At 50.9% G+C, this 21,829-nt stretch overlaps 1 protein-coding gene across 1 annotated transcript in view; it reads left to right on the top strand.

The window, feature by feature from the left end:
- LOC144729021 (inactive dipeptidyl peptidase 10-like) overlaps positions 1-21,829 on the top strand; it is a 378,451-nt gene that overhangs the window by 274,615 nt on the left and 82,007 nt on the right. Inside the window, exons 5-8 of the mRNA XM_078608853.1 lie at positions 12,868-12,920; positions 16,166-16,247; positions 20,264-20,384; positions 21,635-21,789. Of these exons, the coding sequence (XP_078464979.1) occupies positions 12,868-12,920; positions 16,166-16,247; positions 20,264-20,384; positions 21,635-21,789 (411 nt within the window). The remainder of the gene's footprint in view (positions 1-12,867; positions 12,921-16,165; positions 16,248-20,263; positions 20,385-21,634; positions 21,790-21,829) is intronic.

The raw sequence follows: 21,829 nt of genomic DNA on the forward strand, positions 1-21,829 counted from the left end.
ACAGATACACTCGGACTCGACACATCGAGTTTGTTGTTGTGCAGATGCAAGTTGAGATGACAAGCCAAATCACGAGTGTTGGTAATGAAATGGTTAGATGGGGTTGTCCATCAGTGACTCGAAGCCAGTAGCAGCAATTCTACGTGACTATGGCAGATGCCACTCTGTCAATAGGACAGTTCAAAATAATGTTATTGATGTATTTTAAACTAACGAAACTCCTCTCATCTGTTTAAGTTTTTTTGATGGCCTCTGCCAGATTCTGTGGCAATGAGAGAGATAGACTTGGCAATGCTCTGCCATCTGCCCGGCAAATGATGTATCCATCCATGCACTGTTCCCATTTTGAACACGTTAGCCTCTGTGGCAATTACGTGCGGATAAGGGCTAATTAACGGGTTGGAATGCAATTAAGTAGAGTTTGCAAGCTGATTAAGCCGATGTGGGATACATAGCGAACATGTTTGCTAATTATTTAATTTATATTACGGGTAAATAATGTTTTCTCAAAAGTGTCCCTGAATTGACCGGGGGGAGGGGGGGGGGGTTACCACTAAATTGATAAGTTTTAAATGATAAATTAAACCGACGTTGCTCTGAAGGGGTGCAGTTGTATTCCAATTAAGGCCACATTATCACAGAAGCAGGAGTATTGCGTCCCATGTCACAGCGGAGGGGAGGTGGTGGTGGTCGTGGTTCACTACCAGCACTTGTCCGTCCTCATTATCGCCACCAAGGTACCCGAGGCGTCCCAGTGTGTTTCCACAAAAGCCCCTCGAATGTCTAGATGACATTTCTTTTTAAATCCTTTATATTAAGTTCACTTGCTTGCTTGCTTGTGTGCTTACGACCGTGCAAATCTTTCGGTCGTTTTTTAACCCACTTCCCGTGATCCAATCGAGCTGACATTTTGCACACAGACTCGTTGTGCGTGACAATTTATTTTCGTGAATTTTTTTTTCCACTTTTTAGGAAAACATTTTTTTCATATTTTATTTAAAATACCAATGTGATAAAAATGAAACTCTCACTCAAGAAAAACAGAAATGAATAATAAAATAAAACCGATGCCACGCATATAAAGGATTTATAGTGAAAAACTTTGTTTTTACGGGTTAATTTGTTTCTACTGATTTTAGATGTGTGACACGCTCCCGTGAGATGTCAGAAGATAAGCGGCCGACAATGCGCCTGCTCAATCTTTGACCGTGAGTTACTCTAGTCGTGGTGGAAGTGGTACACGTCGCGAAGACATCAATAGGGGACACCGTTTAGGATGTCCCCCCCCCCCCCCCAACATTTCGCCCAAAAAAGTTTTTTGGTTTGGCCATGTTTGTTTGTTGTAGTACAGAGTTAGACTGACGGCCTTAATCTAAGTTGTCTTGTGGTTGTTGTTGTTGTTGTTTGACGTGCATCCCACTGGGATTTTTGCACACAGCGTTGGTGTACGGTGATTTTTCTGCAATATTTTGCTGTCTTTTCTTGGATTTTTTGTTTGCACATAGTCACTTTAAGATGTTTTCTTGTTCATGTTTTAGTTTTTTTGTTTGTTGCGGTTGCACCCGATTCAAGAGCCGAATGGCTCACAGGGCTACACCTAATAAATGAACTTGAACTTGAACTAGACAGGCCTCCTGCTGACCAGGCACGGTCCGCACCAGCGGTGTTCGTGCGGCAGGGATTGCTTTGTACAGAGATCCGGTACCAATATTGCGCTCGAGACTGCACAGTTATGAATAACTACCTCGCCTGGTGTGCAGGAGGCCGTGGGTTAGATCCCGACCCTGACGCCTGCTGCTATATATTTGAAATTTGCGTGTTCTTCGAGTGGTTGGGTGGATTTCTCTCCGGGTCCTCCAGTTTTCCCTCCACATTTAGAAACGTGCGTTTAGACTGTTCGGCTGATAAAATTTCTACGCAATAAGCCACTTCATTGGGATATCATTTGTGGCAAGGTCACTTCTTAAAAAGAGCGCTATCGCTCAGTGGGCTTTCCCTGGTCAAATCATTGTTTTTTTCATGATTTCATAGATTATGTCAGTCCATTGACCAAATATTGCTATTGACTACTTTTTTTAGAAGAGCCATTGCAGACAGTGTTATTGACGAAAGTGTTGAGTCTATTGTTAATTGTGCTTGTGCACCACTGCCCGATGATTTGTTTATTTTATTCGAGGTCGACTACTCAGGTCCCTTTAACAATTAACCCGTAAAAACTACGTTTTTCACAATAAATCCTTTATATGCGTGGCGGCTAGAGTCCTCTCGTCCTCTGGCTTGAGATGGCTGCCACCTATGGGTCAGATGATTGTCTGCCAGCATTAAGCAATTGGTAATTAAATATTTAAAAAAAATTCCCTAAACAGTGTAAAATTTGGAAAAAAAATTTCACGAAAATTAATTGTCACGCACAACGAGTCTGTGTGGAAAATGTCAGCTCGATTGGATCACGGGAAGTGGGTTAAAAAACGACCGAGAGATTTGCACGGTCGTAAGCAAGCAAGCAAGCACGCAAGCAAGCAAGCAAGCGAACTTAATATAAAGGATTTAAAAATAGCAACCTTCGCCCCTCCACATCCTGCCTATCAAAGGCAGGAAACCTCCAACAAAGCCATGCCCGGCGTGACACCACTGATGATGACGCCTACGTCACCGTGCCCCGCCCATCACCTCCCGTCCAGCGGCACCCGGGAGTATTTCTTCTCCGACTCCTCTCGTGCAATCCGATTGGTCGCCTCATCTGAACGACAACGGGAAGCGTGCACACACATTGACTTCTTACGTGAGCGGACAGCCCAGACCGAACGACATTATTACCAAATACTGTGCCACTGGATTCCCCAACGCGTTGGTCATAGGACTGCTCATGATGATTCGGACACGTGAGTTCGTGCACACACACAATATGCCTATCGCTAAGCCCCAGTGCTCAATTATGAAAGCTTTAATGAATTGTGTAATAACTATTGTTGGATGTTACATTTCCCTTCATCACGGACCGTACCCTCAGGGAGTAAATATGCAAATTCGTTATTACGTGACGACCTGCGTGTGTGAGCGAGTGTGTGTGAGTGAGCGAGTGTGTGAGTGTGCGGTAGTGTAGCGGTTTGCGCGCTGCGCTAAGAACCTGGCGACGCGAGTTCGATTCCTCGCTCACGTCCAACACCCAGTGACGATTATCGGAACAGGTCCTGGGCCCCCTCTAGGTCGACTCAGCCTCAAATGAGTACCTGGTGCAGTGTGTAAACATCGCCACTGGGGAGACAAAGACGGCCGTGCGTGATGTTGGCCACCCACCTCCTCGTGTGCCGTTCCGACCTTCATAGGTGCTCGCTAACAGCACTTGCCCCAACAGTCTCTGAAGGCTATACGGGGGGGGATCTTTGTCTTTGTAGTGGTTAGTGCACTGTGCTACGAACCCGACCAACCTCGGCTTGATTCCCAGCCCTGGCAAAACATCGCTGCTGGGGTAATATCAGAACAGATCTCCTGCCTCCCCTCGGCTAAACTCAGCCCTACGCTTGAGCACCTCGTGCTCCGTGTATGCGTCAGCATTGGGGAGACCACAAACGGTGCAGGAATGGTGTTGGCCACACCACTCCCACCCGTGTTCCGTGCCGTACTTGGTAGGCGCTCGCTGTTAGCACGTGTCCCCGACCGTCTGTTAAAGGTCACGTAGGTAAAAATTTTAAATTAAAATTAATTAAAGTAGAATAAAAATAAAATAAAAATCACGACGTTTCGGAGGCAACACAAGCTTCCGTCTTCAGGTGGAACCGTCACAGCACGATTTACCTGATACAGCAATCGTGCTGTGACGGTTCCACCTGAAGACGGAAGCTTGTGTTGCCTCCGAAACGTCGTGATTTTTATTTTATTTTTATTTTACTTTTATTAATTTTAATTTTATATTTTTACCTTCGTGACTTTACCGAAAAGACCTAAGTATATAAATACTTGCAGTCACGAAAGCTTCAAATCTAGAAGTCTGTTAAAGGCTATTACGGGGTCACCTTTATCTATGTGTGTGGAGAGGGGTGGGACATTCGGTCTGTGTCCTATGATCACAGATACAAGCGAACTTGGGTTTGATTCCTGGCCATAGACGGCTTCGTGAATTCCCTATCTAGCTCAGCTTGGCCAACACTCAGTACGTGGTGAGTGTGTGAACGTCAACACTGTTGGGGCGTGGAGTCAACGATGGCTGTGGGTGCAGCGTGCACAATCGAAATGAAATATATTTCATTTCGCTGCACGTGCGCTGTGATGACAAGATCTGGCTCGTCGTTCGCGTCGCTTGTCTCCTTTGTGTGTGTGTGTGAATATATGAATGGACACGTCCCACCGGTCCGAGCTGTGATTACTTTGAAGCGGACCGCTGGATGCATGCAGCCCTTGCCGAATGGAGCAGGCGCTTTTTGCCGTCAGTTAAAAAAAAATTGAATCCCCCGTTCGCCCGCTAAGAAAACAGCGGAAACTATTACCACAGGCGCCGTTCTCCATCTGCGTACGGGGGATAAGCAATACGACGATGTGTGAGTGGAGAGCTTTACCTAAATAAGGCAAGCAAGTAAAATTGATGCAATTAGCCTTGGGCGTTGTGTTCCTCGAGCCGTTCCACCGTGGAGCAGCTTCGGCCCCGAGATGCTCATTAGAGATGACGCGTGGCCTCTAAAGCCAAACACAGAGGGAGAGAGACAGAGGGAAAGGATTCAGGTCGCAGGCAATGACCGCGTCTATTTTGCAGAGCAGTGTCAAAACAGTTTGACGGTGGTCGGTGTCTAAAGTGATGATCGAGAATTCGTCATAGCCGGTGTAGTTTATTTAACACGAGGGCTTTCGCGACCAATATGATTCATAATAAATGTTTTTGGGTTAGATCGCGTGAGGATAAATGTGTCGTAACCCTACTCTGGCAAATCGCCCGATGACGCTGGATGTAATTGCCAGCGAAACGTCGTACTCCAATTGTCAATGCTGTGGATTTACTCTCCGACACACCGCTGGGCTGAAGTAGTAACTAGTTGGCGTTTGTTTACGTGAGAAATCCCTTCCTAATTGGCTGTGTCGGGTGGTGGAGGGCTACGACACATTTATACTTGCGGCATCTAACCCAACAACAACCTTTGTTATGAAGAGCCATTGTAGTTGATGCCAACCACTTCCTCGCCCTTGATAGACCCCCGAGATGTGGCTCTTTGCAGCGTCCCACCATCTGGCTTTTAGGTCTTTCCCTTCGGTCACACCACTGCTCTCTGTGTGCAAGTTGGCTACGTGTGTGCAGTGGGATGGATGCGGTGGCGTAGTGACGACATTATCAGCTCAGGGGGTGCGGCAATCGGTCAAGTGGGGCGCCAAATATTTGATTTGGTCTCGCACGGTCGCGTCCAGGCGATTACACATCTCACGGTGGTTGTCATGGGGGCCCCAACTCGTAGCTTTGGCCACCGAGAGGGGGGTGGGGGGTGGTGGCAAGGCACCCCCTTCCCCCGTTATGCGACTGGGTGGATGTACATGTCAATGATTGTGTCAGGAGTGTGCGTGGGTGCACACGCAGCAGTGGCAAGGCTGTGGTCAGCTCGATGCGCTACGGACCCGAGTTCGATTCTCGCTCGATGCTAACAATGGCGGTGAATGTCTGAACTGGTCCTGAACCTCTCCTAGGTCTACGCAGCCTTAAATGGATATCCAGCGTGTACACATTAGCACTGGGGAGACAAAGACGGCCGGGCGTGGTGCTGGCTACACCACCTCTTCGTGCACCGCGCGGGCCTTCGTTAGTGCTCGCAAACAGCAAACTTGCCCCAAGAGCCTGCCTGCTCTACGGGGGACCTTTGTCTTTTGGTGTGCATGTGTGCCAAATAATGTGTGTATGTGTGTGAGTGTCCATGCGTATGGGAATAGACAGTTGAACACGTCGTAGGCTTTCGCGACCAACATTATCCATAAAAGAGGGGGTTTTTTTGGTTGGATCGCATAAATATGAACACAGGCAACCAATTAATAAGGTTCGTCACGTAAATAAAACATGCCCATTAGTTACACGTCGGTGTGCTGGAGAGTAAACCCCCAAATTGTAAATGTTGTGGCTTTACTCTTGTTGACGTAACAACCCTTACTAATTGGTAGTGTCGGGTGGCGGCGGGTTTAACGACACATTTATATTTACGCGATCCACCCCCCCCCTCCCCCCCAAAAAAAACCCTCTATTGTTGGGAATATGCGCGCACGCATTGGCGGTAGACCGGTAGCAACATCGCACAGCGGTCCTCAAAACACCGCCCGCAAGATTTTCTGACCGGGGTTGCGGATCGCGGGAAAATAAATTAAAAAGAATCGCGACAAAATTTGCTTTTTTATTTATAGAAAATAGCGCGCACCGCCGGTTTACCGCCGATACGTTCATATGCGCGTGTCCGTTACTCGTGCGCGCGTTTGCGCCAACGTGCTCGTGACTGTTCGTGTGACCGTGCGTGTGTCCGCGTGTGTGTCCGCGTGTGCCTGCATGAGTCCGCGTGTGTGTCCGCGCGTGTGCCGTCAGCAGAAATCACAGTGAGAAACCTCCGCGCAAGCATCTATGTAGCCTGAACCGCCCCCCCCCACCTCTGTGAAACTGCCTCTGCTTAATTCTCACAGACACTGCAGTTGAGTGCGGGGGGTAGAATACAGAGAGAGTTGGGTGCGATTTGAGGAATGGCTAATTGGTGCTCACGAGACAAAGATCCCCCGTATAGCCGTTTGGGGCAAGTGCTGTCAGCGAGCACCTATGAAGGCCGACACGGCACACGAGGGGGTGGGTGGCCAAGCCCCACGCCCGGCCGCCTTTGTCTCCCCAGTGGCGATGTTTACACACCGCACCAGCTACTCATTTGAGTCTGAGCCGACCTAGGGGAGGCCCAGGACCGGTTCAAATGATCGCCACTGCCGTGAGCGAGAATTGAACTCGGGAAATCCGTGTTCGTAGTCGCAGCGCGCTATCCGCTTGCACTACCGCTCCCACCGGGATGATGGCACGCCCAGTTGTGCCAGGGGCGCCTCCGAGGAACGGGGAGAGCCACGGTGCAGCAGTGCTCCGTTAACTCACTTGGCCGTCAACGCAGTTTTGGTTGTTTTTCCCCCAGCTTATGAAACTCTGCCAGACTGCTAAATGACACTGTTCGTGATTGCCGTTGGAAGCCAACGATCCCTTGTGGTCGTTAGGCCCTCTGTGGGTGTGATATAAATCTGACTAATGACCTCACGGCCCACGCTCGGTGTTCACTTTTTGGCAGCGTGGTAGAATTTCTGAGCTTCTTTGTTTAGCATCTCGGGAAAACTTATCGCAATTTAGAGTCTAAATGTGGAGGGGTTATTTTTATATTTAGTTTAGGACTGAAAAGCAGCTGTCCTGCTTTCTCTGGTATTTGAATCCCATCTGCTTGCGAGACGTTCTAGTTAACGCAAATACAAGACCCCCCGGTATAGCCTTTAAACAGACTGTCGTGGCAAGCGCTGTTTATCGAGCATCTGTGAAGGCAGGTGACGTGGCACGCGAGAGGGAGAGTGGGTGGGCTGGCGCGCCACGCCCGACCGCCTTTGTTTCCCCAGTGGGAGACATTTACACATCTCACCCCCCCACGCACGCCCCTCGTCAGCTCGGTGGCCTGCGCACCCAGAATTATTATAATACAGCACTGGAGGGTGTCCGCTCCAGGTTAATGAGCTTACGTGGCCATGTGTACTCATTAAGGAGCGGAGGGGGGGGGGGTATTAATGAGCACTGCCCTCCTGGGTTGCCCAGAGCTACTCAGCTGAAACTACCGCCCCTTGTTTGTTTTAAAGAGATCAAGAGGTGAACTGCTTATCCTGCTTCACATGCGTTTAATTAACTTGGAGTTAATTACTGCTGTGGTTGTTGTTGTTGTTGGTTACTTCCGCAAATGTTTGTTTCGAGTGCTTGTTTCATCGCTGCTTTGTGCGCCTCGCTGCGAGCACGACCTAGCCAGGGCGCTGGTCAAGGGTGACAGGTTTGCCTCCGAACAACGTTTCGGAGGTTAACCTCTCACCCTTGACCAGCCGGGCCTCTCACTTCTAGATTTGAAGCTTTCGTGACTGCAAGGATTCATATTCTTAGGTTTTTTCGGTAAAGTCAGGTAGGTAAAAATTTTAAATTAAAATTGTATTAATTTTAATAAAAATAAAAATGTTACTTTTATTAATTTTAACTTTTTACCTACGTGACTTTATCGAAAAAACCTAACAATATGGGCCTCTCACTGTTGACCAGCCAGGCCGCTGGTCAAGAGTGAGAGGTTTTCTTCCGAACGACGTTTCGGAGGCTGAGTTCGAGTACAAGATGTACACACACGTCCCCCACCCTCTCCCGAATCGCTGTGATGAGATATTGTCCTTGTCTTCTTCTAATCCGATCTAAGCTCTGTGTAAAATGCCCCCCACCGCTTCCGCGAGCTTAGGCTCGCGTTGCTGCACAGGCGCAAATTGTGTTGAGCGGCGAGGAGCGTTGAACGGGCGGGTTCCCGTTGCAGAGACGCAGCGCCAGAGAGCTGAACGGGGCGATCGCTTGAAATCGCGGGTCAGCTATCCTTCACACGAGCCCAGTCGCTTTGTTTTGTTTCTTTTTATTCTTCATAATTCCTCCGTTGTAGTTCGCTTACGCTCGTTGTTGCTTTCATGCCGTGAGACGAATGAGACGTTTTGTGTTGAGGGGTCTTGTGGAGGGCAGTGCATCACCCCGCGTCAGAGGGAAGATGGCATTGCGAAACCACTGCGTTTCCTTTCATGTTCCTCCTATCCACACAACCCAGTTACCAGTTGACTTCGTATCCGGCGAGCGATGCCTCGTATGGGCAACAGATTGGAGTGCAGAACGTCGGTTGCTGACTGAGCTGCACGATTGATTCGTATCACTCACCCCAACCACAACGCTCTGTCAGGAATGGCGTAATTCTCACCTCTACTCGTAATCTGATCGTAAAAAAAGAGGAACCCTTGCCCAGAGCTATCGTCAATGGAGAGCAAATGCGAAGAAAGCAGACAGAGTGAGGAAAAGCGTTGCGCTGCAATGTGCATGTGAGCGATACGCGGTGGGTATGATATCTATCCCCTTGGCATTCAGCACCGCACCGTTGATTGACAAAATAACCGACAAATTTAGATTAAACCCATTAAACTCTCTCTCTCTCTCTCCAGGCGTCACACACAGCACGCGCGGAGCCGCGGGTTCAATACTCAGCTCGAGCGGCAGGCCAATCGCTCTCCTATCCGTCGCGACCGTCGTTTACGCTTCCCTCTCGAACTTCACCCGTCGGATTCCGCCGCCCGTGTTGAGGGCCCGGCCTGCCAGACCGACTGCTGTGCCCCATCCATCACGCGGCGTCCAATCGCCACGCCGCGGGTCACAACGACTCGCCCGCTCACCACAGTCTGGGTCGCGACGCTTCCAGCTCCGCTTCTGCCCTTGCGCTCCTCAACTTTTCAATGCCCTCCCCCAATCGTATATCTCCTTTTCAATGCCCCCCCCCCCGTCGTCTATCTCCTTTTCAATGCCCCCCCCCCCCGTCGTCTCTCTCCTTTTCAATGCCCTCCCCCCGTCGTCTCTCTCATTTGCCCCGAGCTCATCGATTACCCCTCGCTGTTTGTCACCGGCCGCCTGGCGTGTCGCGTGACCAGGGCACGGTGGTCCAACACCTGAGCCTCTCCCCCTCGCGCTCTCACCGTGCCCCGCGTGCCGTCGCCACAACGACCACCGATCGAGACGGCGTCCGTGCTATGAAGGCCGCATTTTAACTTGAACAAAGGCGGCGAGCGCGCTCATTCTCAGACGAACGAGGCAGGGGTCCGCGAGGCGAAAGGCGCGATCGCAGAATGATTGCGGCGCCGGTGGGCCGCGTGTAACGGAAGAGTCGACGGTAATGGGTGCCGTGCTGATGTGTGATGATGACGGCAGGGGGAAGCAAAGGCGAAGTCGTTTAAAGTGCCCGGAGGTTGCTGGTGCTGGTGGTGGCTGCTTTCCAATTTACATTTAAGACTTCCTCAAATCCCATATCCAGCCTGCCCCCTCCACCCGTACTCAAATCCTCCCACCCAATCGTCACCCGCCTCCCAAACTAAATCGCTCCAATTTTCAAAACACCGATGCCGCTGCGACGCGGAGTGGCCGCGCACCGCGAGTGCTTAAATGGCGCCCCCCGAAGCGAACCCGCTAGCGTCCCCCAGGCCTCGTCTTCTTTCCCCCGATCCGCTTCGCCCCGAGACTCGAAAATGTCGCGGAAAAATTGCCCACGCATCCGTCGTGCGAATGCCAATGTCAGGCGACGCGAGGATCTTCCCCGCTTCCCCGATCCCGCGCGAGGTACACGCGGAGGTCGTCAATGGAGGTGGAGGTGGCGGCCAGCGATGGTCAATCTACTGCTGGATGAAGGCCCCCCCCCCCAGGCTGTCATCATCTCTCACGATCCCGCGGTGTAACAAAATAATATATGTCGACCTGTAATGCGCCAGCACCATCACGGCCGCTGCCGCCCAGTAGTTGCTCGCTCTCGTCGAGATAGGACGACTCGGAGGTGTGTGGATGAACCACCCGACAGGTGGCGTGGGGATGATGATGATGATGCCTGCTCTTCGTGTTTGTGAATCGGGCATTGGGCCAATGTTACACGTCCCACCATTGTGTTTTGGGTGACCACAGTGGCACACTTGAGAGTAGTTGTTGTTTTTGCCCGTTTGTGCATCACCAAGTGTCTGCATCATCGCCATCATCATCAGCAGCTGCCGCTGCCATGGGTTTGTGTGCAGATGATGTGGTTCAGGGGTTGTGCCCAGAAGCTACGCAAAAGATCGAAGCCAGGAATATTCTGCGTTGTCGGCTGCTTGACGAGGAGGACGTGTTTGTCACTGCTGGTGAACTCAATTCGGCGTTTTAAGCGTCGTCGTCGTCGTCGTCATCATCACCAGGGTTGAAGTGGCATCGTTGAAGGTTCGGCACGGGAGGTCCACCTGAGCTTGCGCCACTTAAATCGACGATGGACATCCGTTGTGGTTGATAACCTCTCACGGCTCCCTACTTCACCAACCAGTACTTGTCCTGTGTGGTGAAGCATGACCACGTGTTGTCATAGCCGGGAGGTGCTGGCCGTGTGGCACGTGGCCTGTAGTCCAGCGCTGTGGAGGCAGCAGCGGGGGTTGGTGGATCACACACAGATGGTGTGAAACTCCTTGCCCGTGGGGCAAGGGGACTAATCGCCATCTGTTTCCATCTATACGAGGATAGAGTGTTTCCCCCTTGCGCGTGTGGGTTTTCCCCAGGTGCCCCGGTTCTCTCCCATGTGTGTTAAAAAAAAAACACTCATCATGAAATAGTTGAAAACATCTAAAATAAAATAAAAAATAAGCTGTGCAGCAGCTGGCCTCTTTTGAAGAAGAGTCCTACAACCATCCTGGATGAATAAGTAAACTATTATTATTGAGTATGTGTCTGCATGGTAGCCAACAGATGGCAGTGCGAAGTGACACCACTACTCTTTACGCTTCGTGGGGGTTTCTCTCGGTCGCTCAACGTCCCTTCAATCTGCCCAAATTATCATTAATGGCATTAAAAATAAGAATCGGTTTGGCCAATGTCATTAATGAGATATATACCAGACCTTTTTTGCCAGTGGTGTATCAAAGTATGAAAAATAAGAATAGTTTTTTTTACCCGTTCCGGCAATGAAACAGGTGTTAAGATGTTCAAACACTAAATAAATACCTTTTGCAAGGACTCAAGTCTACATTCACCATAGGCACTTGTGGTGGACGTGCAAACAAACATGCCTTGATAATATATGCATTGTCTTTGCAAATGATTGGCCTACACCAGAGGCAGCCTTCTATTTAGCGCCACAGCGCGTGGATTTGCAGCGTTCATTTTCATTTTTTTGCTGGTGATTTTGTGTATTTCATATCGAAATCGCCTCCAGTGCTTTTGCTGCTGGCGGCAATAAAAGTTGTTTAAAAGTCAAAAGTCTATTTGGTGGACGAACATTCTCCACCAAGAGCCTTCCCGCACGATTTATCGAGACTCGGTGAAGCTCCTCCCGGGGTAAACAATTAACTTTGGCAACTCCGCGGGCCTCATCCTAAATTGGCAAACGAACACACGAAGTGGAATTGGCCAGACACGTCCAGTTTATACTTGCGGCGAGTCTCTGCGACGTTTGATGTTTTTCTCTGGTATCATTTGATGTAATAAACTTCCAGAGATGCTCGTGGTATTAAGATGCTGTTATATTTGTGTTACTATTACAGTATTATGGGAACGCAAAGGCTTGAGACTCAGGCTTCTCTCGATGAATACATCAAAGCTGCCTTATCCACTCATAAGCAAATGTGGATTTTACTCTGATATTGGCAAAAAAATGTGTCCATGTCTCCATAAATGACCAGCAATGGGGCAAATCACCAAGGCGATTGTCGTTTTGTGCATTTCCTCAACATGGGCCACAGGGTGAGTGAGGTCCTGCTTCAATGATTAGCTCGCTACTCTACAAACCCGGCGACCGGAGATCGATTCCCACTCACGGCCAGCACCAGCGACGATTGTCTGAACCGGTTCTGGGCCTCCCCTAGATCGACTCAGACATCGCCACTGGGGAGACAAAGGCGGTCGGGTGTAGTTGCTGGCCACCCACCCCCTCGCGTGCCGTGTCGGCTTTCATAGGTTCTCGCTAACAGCACTTGCCCCAACAGGTTGGTCAGTCTTTACAGGTGGATCTTTGTCTTTGAATAGGTCCGACAGAGCATTCGTATTATAATGATCGTATTACCTGTATTTACACTTGTTACCCCCCCCCCCATCTCCTCCCCTCCGCCCCTCCTCTTTCTCTGCAGACGCCTCGGTACCTCCTATCTGCCTCCTATACCATCTACAACGTGCACAGCAGGTGAGTTCTACACTGCAAGCCCCATAGCGGTGTGTAGGCGCATGAGGTGAGTTCTACACTGCAGGCCCCATAGCGGTGTGTAGGCGCAGCAGACCCACACGGTGGGTTTGTGGATGCAGCAGACCACCTCCGACTTTCCGCCCTGTAACACAGGAGACATCTTGCACGTGTGCGTGGGTGGGGGCGCGGTAGTGTAGCGGTTAGCGCCCTGCGATATAAACTCTGAGATCCGAGTTCGATCCCCGCTTCATGGCCAACACCAGTGACAATTATCTGATACCGGTCCTGGGCGACTCAGCCTCAAATGAGTACCTGGCGCAGTGTGTAAGCATCCCCACTAAGGAGATTAAAGCGGGCAGGCGTGCCAGAAGTGCTCGCTAACAGCACTTGCCCCAACAGTCTATCATAGGGATCTTTGTATTTTGGCCAGAATGTGCGTTATGCATGTCTAGACCGGCGCAATGAACAGTCACAATGTTCTCAAGCAGACAATAATTGAATCCATCACCATTCACGATAGCGTGCCTCCCACACAGTGTATCTCAAGGCGCACGAGGAAAGGGGTGTTTAGAGATGATTACTCAGCAAGGAAGTGACTGCAGATCAAATGGTTGGGTTAAAAAAAAAATACAGCGGAAACAATCATACACAACAAAAGAAAAGGACAGAATCGAATAGTGAAAAATGTTTCCTCTCTCTCTTTTTTGTCTACTTCGTTTGATAGATTAATGCACTACCTTTAAATGTACATCTCCTTTCATCTTAAATTCATGGAATGGAGATAAAGTGTGGCCACATTAATGATATTGCCAGGTATTGCTGTCTCAAAACTTTAGTGGCATAAACATGCCGCGACGACCCGGCCACCTGGTCTTCTGGCCACTCTGCTACCTGGCCACGTGATCACCTGGCCACTCTGCTACCTGGCCACGTGATCACCTGGCCACTCTGCTACCTGGCCACTCTGCTACCTGGCCACGTGAGCACCTGGCCACTCTGCTACCTGGCCACTCTGCTACCTGGCCACGTGAGCACCTGGCCACTCTGCTACCTGGCCACTCTGCTACCTGGCCACGTGATCACCTGGCCACCGGGCCACACGATCACCTGGCCACCTGCCGACCTGGCTACCCAGCCACGCGGCTTCTCTTAACAGACCCTGAATCGACTGCACTCAAGACACAGACGCCCAGGGTCTCTGGAGGCTGCCACCATTAGCGTATTGATATCTTGAAATTGTTGTTTAAAATATTTAGTTTCATTTGAATTATTTTACCATTGCCCAACCCTGGTGCATTTGCTTTGACGACAGAGGCCTAATTCCAGGGCTTAGTGGAATAAGGCTGCCACCTCTGATGTACAAAAACTTGCGACATTACCATGAGTAGAAAAATATCTCACAGTACCGGAGGAGGGGAGAACCACATGTAAATGCATCGCATTGAGTGGTTTGTCATCATGAATATGATTATCATGACAGAACTGACGAAACAAACTGGGACTTTTACTGTCCTGGGAAGAATTGGGAGATTTGTCTCGACAGTTACCTCCTCGGCAAGAGCATGATGCTGAGAAAACCAGGACAGGTGGCAACCCTAGCGGGTTGGATGCCCTCTCAGAGGCTCTCTCCCTCCTCTGCTGTGCTCCGTCTCTGGCCCGGGCCGCTCCGCTAGTGTTCACCACTCCCGTAGAGACAGAGCCCAGATGAATAATTGCGCACCTTTTGTCGTAAATATTTCAAGCTGCAGCCAATTTAGACATTCGGAGTGAATACACACTGACTTTGGAAAAGCGAGAAAGTCAGAAATAAAAAAATGAGAAATATTAAAGGGTTGTTCTGACAGTGACCTTGGCCAGCAGAGATTGTTTCTCTCTCATCAACTTGGGCAACACTCAAAAGTTCACTTTTTTTTACACAACTCTCTTCCCTCCCTCCCTCTCTCTCTCCTTCTCTCCTCTCTCTCTCTCTCGCTTTCTCTCTTCGCTTCGGGCCACGAAACAATGTTGCAGAACAAATAGTCGACCCCAAAATCACGTCGTTTGCCCGTTGAACCAAAAGTGATTGGAGACATTACTGGAACGGATGAATTTTGACTTTGCTGCTGTTGTTTGTATTGTGCTGGGACTTGCCGCCGTGGCGCGCCGCAATGTGTGCGTCCCACCGTTCATTACGCAAAACGAGCAGGACGGCTGAACGCCGAGATTCGTTTCGCACCGCGACGCCTGCCAGGTACTAGCGGCAGCTGCCAGCACACGGGAGCAGCAGTTTCCAGCACACGGGGCTCCGCGGAGGCACGAGTGTTTTGGCATACCTCGACAAAAAAATTCGGGGGCAATGAAATGAAACCTGACAGAAAAATCAAGCGCCCTGACATCCAGTGGGCGCACACTGTTTTATTAACCGTAGCGATATCACAGTCCTGCCCTTCTCAATGGACGTTATCACGTTAATCAAATCTCTGATTGGCAGGTGTGAATGCGTTTGATCCCTGGGCTTCCGTGCGTGCAGCTGAGAGGTAGCGGCATTGCACGGGGCGGTGCGTCAGGCAGTGAACGGTGGTTCCTGCAACCCGGGCTGAATTCCTGGTCAATCGCCCGCACAGCGTTGTGCGGTCATTAGCGATTGGGCCGAGCTGAGACCGTCATCGACGCATTCCACTTGAGAAGCCAAGTAGAGCGGTTCGCGCTCTGCACTATGCACCCGGCTTCCCGAGTTCGAGTCCTGGTCACGGCTGACATTGGTGGCGAGTGATACCGGGCCCTCTGTCCTCATCTTCACCAACCTGGGCAACTCTGGCACATGGTGCCTGGGTGCAGTTGCAGCGCCTGCACACTCGATGGCTGCTTCTTTACTCAACAGCCGATGAGGCTGAATTGGAGAAAGTCGTGTTGTTTGCATGTGTGTCTTTGTCCAGTCGTGCGGGGGGAGCAGTGGCGCAGTGGTTAATGCACTGCGTCACGAACCCGGCGACCTGAGTTTATTTCCTGCTCACGGCCAACACCGGTAACGATTGTCTGAACCACCGGTCCTGGGCCTCCCCTAGGTCGACTCAGTCTCAAATGAGTACCCGGTGCGGTGTGTAAACAACAGCACTCGGGAGACAAAGGCACACGGAACCTGATGCTGACCACCCACCCCCTCGTGTGCTGCGCCGTCCTTCATTGGTGCTCGCTAACAGCACTTTCCCCGAACAGTCTGTTAAGGCCGTGCGGGTGGGGGATCTCTGTCCCCGTCTCTGTCCCAGGGAACTGCATGAGCTGAAGGTTCCAGGAGGCTCGGAGGGCTCCCTGCAGTTTGCCGGGTGGGGCACACGTGGACAGCAACTCGTGAGTCCGCGACGAACAAACACCGCGAATAATAATGAGCACACGGTGTCCATAAAGGAGTCGCCCGTTATTTATTTTTTTTAAAGGCGGTATTGGCGCAGCCCTGCAATTGCTTGCTCACGCCACTTGCTGGTGGAAGGGAGTATTTGGCCGAAAGGGAATTCAATGTAACAGCATCGTCCTACACACACATTGTACGTCGTGCTCTTTTAAAGCAATACAAAAAGATTCTGAGTTGGAGTGTGAAACGTCACTATTTGAAAGATGTCTAATTCATTATATGAGTATGGATTCATTAATTGACACAAGCTTCATCATGGGAAGAGCAGACAGTCACTAATCACGCAATCGCTGCTACGATTTCACCGTTATTTTGGCACGTAACAAGGTGTCGACTGTGAACTAAGATTAGTTATTGCACTCACATCGAGTCCGCTGTGTGAGAAGCATTCATTTACAATCCACACGCATTGCATGCACAGCTCTAAACAAATTAATCCGAAGGCGAAAATAAAAGGTAAACAATACGTGGTAAAAAAAAACATTATTTTTTATTCGCATCGCAGCCACACGTCGTAATGATTCTTCAAATAGATGTTTTTTGTTTAACCCGTCGCATTCATCAAATATTTCTCATTTATTAGATTCTGACTAGCACTGTGACCTTAAAAGGTAATATCTCTCTATATAGGAGACGTTTCATGTAATGGCCCTTCTTCATGGCACATGTGCTCAGCCCATTGCCCTAAACGTTACGTATCGTACATTTGACTTTTCAAGGCGACACAATTAAATTGACGATTTGTGTTGAGTTGTTGTTATTTTCGTTCGTTGTGATTGTGCACCACTTGCCAACGCAGCAGCAGCAGCATCGCCGAATCATCTTTGTCCAGATGGAGGAACGAGTTGCTAGGCGCCTAAATATTCGCATTTTCCTTCAGCGTAATGTGCGGTTCATGTAAATCGTGAAAGGCGTCAGCGGCATGCCCAGGAGAGGGGATGGCCAAGGAGCAGAGATCACCGTCAAATTCCTGTAGCTCAGTCGCACATTGCAAACCGTGTTTGTTCCGTTTCCTCCCTTTGGTTTGCACTCGTTTTTAAAAGGTGACGTGTGATCGCACAGCGGCGTGTCATCATCCTCAGCATCACCGTCTTCGTCTTGAAATCTAAACCCGTGGAAATAAACTTCGGCAAAAACGAGCTCCATCTATCCTCCAGTCAACGATACCGCCTGCCCACCCGTATCGGACACGCTTCACACCGCAGCAAGTCGATCGGCAGGTCACCTCGTGGTGGGCTAAAGTGTGGGTAACTCCCACCTCTGCTTCCAAGACGAACTGGCCAGCGTGGAAGAGTAGGCCAAAAACACCATCCAGAGGAATCCTCTCTAGACCTCCCGGCAGGTTGAAGCCCCTTCCGCCAACAATGAGAAAGAAAGTAGTTGCAGGGCTGAGCCTTTATCATTTTAAAACATACCATCTGTGTTTGTTGACCTTTTACCTGTTATCAGCATTCGCTGTATCCCGATGCCCCTAAGCATGCATGAGTGTGAAGAGATAAGGTTTGCCTGTAGACGGTCAGATATCGCCGTCTAAACACACACACACACAGATTAATGCGATCATTGCAAGAGATACGGTGGGAACCCGTCAATACACTGCGCTGTGAACCCTGGTGACCTGAGTTTGATTCCCAGCACTGGCACACCATCACTGCTGCGCAATAGCAGAACCAGTCCAGGCCACTCCTTGTCGCCACGTCGCACTGACCAGCACGGTGAAGTATGGTCAAACGAAACCCGTAACCGAAATAGTGTTGGGAGGCTTTCCGATTGAAAGTTCAGCACGTGCAATGAATCGCTTTTTGCCCCTGTTGGCAGAAGGGCCTCCAATATGGTGAGCTCTGGAGATCCCCTCGAGAGAAGATTTGGCCTACTCTTCCATGTTGGCCAAATTTTTTGGAAGAGGAGCAAGTGCTCGTGCCTTGCATGCATGCATGTGTAGTGAGTTCGCAGACGTACATTTATTTAACACCAACACACGGGATAATTACCCCTTAACAGAATAACAACCTACGGTGGTGACCACCAGGCTAGCTACACTAGTTACAATGTAACTGCTACTACACACCGGGACCACAGCTCGGGTTCAGGTCCACGTGTTGGAAACTCGGTAGAACGTAGGACAGAGACGAAGGTTTCTTCAGGATGAACAACGCCGGTGTCCTCTGGGGGACCCGGCTTATATCCTCTGCGGCGTGGCTGGCTCCGCCCTTGGCCACGCCCACCTTCCAGAACCCTCGAGCAGGATCTGGACCCCGACTACGTGACCACCCCTAGCCCCCCACTTGGGGCCCCTTTGTAGACTTAACCGGTCACGTGTCACTCTCGGGTCAACCAGAGTTCCACGGCCTTGAGTAACCCCGGCACTCCCACACCCTATCCTGTAGGGGCTGGCACTGCACGCCAAGCGTGGTGCCACCCAGCGCTATCAATCAGCGCTCACCGAGCCCCTCTCTAGGGCTGCTACTCCACCCTCACCATGGTGGTGTCCGCGGTGTCGTTACACCGCACGCCATGCCTCTCTCGGGCCGGCACTACACAGTGACGTCTCGCGATGTCATTGCACGTGTATGTTGAACTGATGTCGCATCGTACGTAGCCGACCATACTCATCGGAGGTGCGGGGTAAGGACAACAAACTGAACGCTAAAAAAAGCACTTCTACCCCAGCACATTCGCGCGGCCTGCTGATCGGCGAACTGCGGTGAGCCCATTTACACCACAGCTGGGTTGGCAGAGGTGGTGCGTGCGGGGAGGGGTGGGGGGAGAGGGGGGGGGGATTCAAGTAAGTTGCGCCCACTGATTCAACCGCCGCGCCGTGGAGATCAAAACGGCGACCTGTGGAGGACAATATCCAGCGTGCTCGTTATTGTAAAGGGCCAGCATCTCCCTGCCTGTATCTAAACATGTCAGTCGCACGGCTTCTATGTCGTCAAAATAGCCGTGCCCCGATGAATCCGGGGCGAAAGGAATCCGATGGGCCTTTTAAACAAAATCTAAATGTTATCCCCCCCAACACCCCCTTCTCCGAGGTGTGTGCGGATTATTTTTCCCCCATAAAAAAATATATAAATTACCGTCACCGCGATTGGGGGGGGCTCGCTGTCCGAACGCGCCACCCCCCGGTCAGAGCACCGATGCGGCCAACGCTGGGCGCCTTGGTGGCCAATCTGGCGAGCGAGTTGATGATGTTGATGATGGTGATGATGGTGATGATGGTATTGATGGTGATGATGGTCTATGGGCGGCCTCGTGGCCCAGGCCGAGTCTCACCCGTAACGCGACGAGTTGCACGCGCCACGAATCAAATTTGGTTTAGGAGCTTGACGAATTCAACGTCTCTGGGACGTTTGCACGCTTGATTCGACCGACGTTTAGCAAGGCGCGTAAAAGTGCGTGTCCCACACCTCCGATTAGCACGGTTGGCTACGTACGGTGCGAAAGAAGTTCAGCGTACGTTCCCGGTACGGACAAATAGGCCGATTGCAGTGGCTTTAGATGTAGCTCTGTGACGTCATCATCCATTGCCGTTCTCCCTGCTCATGCACTAAGACCTCCACACATCGTTGAGTTTATATAACATTTGGTTTGTTACTTAATTCAGCATATTTCAGCTCTGATGAGTAACAATTTCAGATCGATTGCCATATCCCAAATCCAGAATTTGCATGGCAGATTTTTTTTTTTTTTGGATAAGAGGCAATTGAAGAGGTTTCAAAAGTAGCTCTATGCTGCGGCCTTTTCACAAGGTGATGCACCGCTTTCTGCACTTGAGGGTGTGGGTGGGATGAAGGGTGGGGGGGGGGGGTAGTGAAGGGAGAGTCCAGGACTGGTTGAGACACCATTCACCGCTGATGTTAGCCGCAGTTGGGGAATCGAAAACCACTGCACTACCGATCCCACCCAAGTCGACTATGTCGTTGTTGTTGTTGTTGTCGTTGTTGTTGTGTGCCAGGTGTACATTTACAAGAACAACATCTACTACCAGCACAACGTGCGCAGCCCGGCCATCCCTCTCACCACCTCCGGCAAGGAGGTCTCCGTCTACAATGGCATCACAGACTGGCTGTATGGCGGTGAGCACCGCACACACACTCACCGCGCACACTCACCACACACACTCACCGCACACACTCACCACACACACTCACCGCACACACTCACCACACGCACTCACCGCACGCACTCACCGCACACACTCACCGCACGCACTCACCGCACACACTCACCGCGCACACTCACCGCGCACACTCACCGCGCACACTCACCGCGCACACTCACCACACACCACCAGCAGTGAACACCACACACGCCATAAGTGTTGACGAACCAAAGTGGGGATCACACAATAGCGCCGTGTGGACTTCAGTGCCGCACACTTCACACCGCGACAATATTACCACTTGTGCTCCAGAACATTTTTCGTGACAGAGGGGGCCCAGTAGCGAGGGGGGCAATTCCCCCCCTGCCCCCCATAGCTAGCGGGCATTCTCTTGACCGGTGGTTCTTCTCACACGTGTCGTACATGCCTGCTTGTGGGCCAGTCTCACCCCTTACACAGGCGAACTGCAGGTTATTAATGAAAGCCATCATGATTCATCTATAATCATACGACTAATATTCATGGTTTATATCCTCAGCAGAGCAACTACTCTTGACCTCCCCCCCCCCCCCGAGCCCTGAATATGCGTCATGATCAAAGTAAAACGCTATCCAGAAGCTTTTGTGCGATAATAATAATAATATTCGAGTGGTAGATCTACCAGACGCATAGCTCATGAAGGGCCACGCGCCGTATAAACCCCCCGAGCACTGAGCCATCATCGCTGAAAATCCCGAGTTTGAATCTGGGTTGCAAGTCCCAGTGATTAAACCACCGCTTCGCTGTATAATTCCGCGTACTGTATCGGCTCAAGAACGTAGTTCGCGTTATAACGGTGCGCGTTCCATGTTGTTCAAAAAGTGCTATGAGTTTGATGATCCTGCTCGCAACGAATAACAGTGGTGAATATTTGAACTGGTCCTGGGCCTCTCCTAGGTCGACTCAGCCTTAAACAAGTACCCAGTGCGGTGTATAGACATCAGCACTGGGGGGACGAAGGCGGCCGGGCATGGTGCTGGCCACCCACCCCCCCTCGCGTGCCATGCCAGCCTTCATATGTGCTACTCGCTAATAGCACTTGCCCCAACACTGTGTTAGAGGCTAGAATGTCTTAGGCGTGTGTGACGCGTGCGTGTGACGCGTAGGTGTCACGTGCGTGTGTGTCGCGTGCGCGTGTATTGCGTGTGTGTCACGCGCGTCACGTGCGCGTGTGTGGCGACCCAGACGAGATCCTGCACTCCCCCGTGGCTCACTGGTGGTCACCGGACGGCGCCCGCCTCGCGTTCGCCGAGATCGACGACTCCAGCGTGGCGACGACGGAGATCCCGCAGTACACGGGGACATTGTACCCGGCGCCGCGCCACCACCCCTACCCCAAGGTGGGCAAAGCCTCGGCTTCCCTCCGGCGCCCAAGTAGTT

This window comes from Lampetra planeri, chromosome 31, assembly GCF_965212315.1.
Source record: "Lampetra planeri chromosome 31, kcLamPlan1.2.h2, whole genome shotgun sequence".
NCBI classification, from domain to species: Eukaryota; Metazoa; Chordata; class Hyperoartia; order Petromyzontiformes; family Petromyzontidae; genus Lampetra; species Lampetra planeri.